At 49.0% G+C, this 1,758-nt stretch overlaps 1 protein-coding gene across 1 annotated transcript in view; it reads right to left on the bottom strand.

Moving 5' to 3' along the window:
• LOC122551851 (keratin, type II cytoskeletal 8-like) overlaps window positions 1-1,752 on the bottom strand; it is a 30,749-nt gene extending 28,997 nt beyond the window's left edge. Inside the window, exons 1-2 of the mRNA XM_043694379.1 lie at window positions 1,654-1,752; window positions 1,328-1,618 (exon numbers count right to left, since the gene is read on the bottom strand). Of these exons, the coding sequence (XP_043550314.1) occupies window positions 1,328-1,531 (204 nt within the window). The 5' untranslated portion in view covers window positions 1,532-1,618; window positions 1,654-1,752. The remainder of the gene's footprint in view (window positions 1-1,327; window positions 1,619-1,653) is intronic.
• Window positions 1,753-1,758: the final 6 nt, after the last annotated feature.

Raw genomic sequence — 1,758 nt, forward strand, 5'->3', positions numbered from 1 at the left:
GAGTGGTACAGGAGGGGGATGGGTGTTTGGGGAACGGTACAGGAGGGGGATGGGTGTTTGGGGAGAGTTACAGGAGGGGGGTGGGTGTTTGGGGACTTGTTCCACAGTGTTATTGGAGGGAATGGGCAATGCGATATGTTTGTGATTGGGCAATGGGGCATCTTGTCAGAGGTTGGCTATAAGGGGGTGGGTTGGAATGTGTTTTTCGATGCTATTTTGAAGGGTGCGAATACAGGTGTAATTTGGGAGAGGTGTATTACTTGGAGAGTATTTCAGGGTGGGTTGAGTATTCGTGGGTTATTTAACAAGGTGAGACCATGAGATGCAGGAGCATTAGTAGGCCATTTGAATATGCTCAGCCATTCAATGGGATCAGGGCTGGTCTGATAATTAACTTCACTTTCCTGCCTTTCCCCCATAACCCGTGATTCCCTTTCCTGATTAAACATCTGTCTCACTCAGTCCTGAAAGTACTTAACAGCCCAGACTCTCCAGCTATGTGTGGTTAAGGATCCACAGATTCATCCCCTCTGACAGAAGAATTATTTTCTCATCTCAATCGTAAATGTGAGAGCATCTATTCTGACATCCTAGAATCTCCACACCTACCCTGTCAAGTCCCAAAGAATTTTCTATGTTTCAACAACCTGCTATTCTTCTGAGTCTAGTATATTCAGCCTCTCCTTATTAGATAGTCCCTCCATGTCTGATATCAATGTATGATCCTTCTCTGGGACCTAACCTATTCACTGTATTCTAGTTATGGTCTGACTAGTGCCTTGTATAATTTTAGCAAAATCTCCATCCTTTTAAACTTCATTCCCTTTGAAATAAAGGCCAACATTTTATTTGACTTCCCTATTACCCCCTGAACTTGGATGTTGGTTTATTGGGAATCATGCATGAGAATCCCCAAACCCCTCTGTGTGCTGTAGCTTCCTGCAGTCTTTCTCCATTTAAATAATATTCAGCTCCTGGCCCATATCCCTCCAAACCTTTACTATTCATGTCCTTGTCCAAATGTCTTTTAAATGTTGCAATCGTACCCACATCCACCATTCCCTCAGGTGAACCACCCTTGGTGTGAAACATTTGTCCCTCACATCTTTTTTAAATCTCTCTCCTCTCACCTTAAAAATGTGTCCTTTAGTCTCGAAATCCTGCATCCTAGGGAAAAGACACCTACCATAACTCTGTACCCCTGACGATTTTATAAACTTCTATCAGGTCACCTTTGGAGCGGGCTGGGGATTTAGGGAGAGTTTGGAGGGGTTTAGTTGGAAGAGTTGGGGTAAGAGAGGGCAGTGGGTATGTGTTGTCCCCTCACCCGCATGATAACATCCGAGAACTTGTTGTTCAGCCCCTTGATCTCCTCCTTCTCCTGGGTCCGGGCCGCCCGCAGTTTCTGGTCGATCTCCGCTCGGGGGCCGTCGCTCAGTAAATTCGAGGAGGAAACGGAGAAGGTCCGGGGCACGCTCCTCAGGCTGAGCGCCCGGGGCAGCCCAATGGAGCTGTTTCCTATGCGGCTCATCCTGATCCCGGTTTGGGTCCTGATCCCGGTGTCGGTCCTGATCCCGGTGTCGGTCCTGATCCCGGTCTGGGGGCTGATCCCGGTGTCAAAGCTGATCCCGGCTGGGTCCTGATCCCGGTCTAGGTCCTGATCCCGGTCTGGGTCCTGATCCCGGTCTGGGTCCTGATCCCGGTGTCAGGGCTGATCCCGGTCTGGGTCCTGATCCCGGTGTCGGTCCTGATCCCGGT

This window comes from Chiloscyllium plagiosum, chromosome 7 (assembly GCF_004010195.1).
Source record: "Chiloscyllium plagiosum isolate BGI_BamShark_2017 chromosome 7, ASM401019v2, whole genome shotgun sequence".
Lineage (NCBI taxonomy): Eukaryota > Metazoa > Chordata > Chondrichthyes > Orectolobiformes > Hemiscylliidae > Chiloscyllium > Chiloscyllium plagiosum.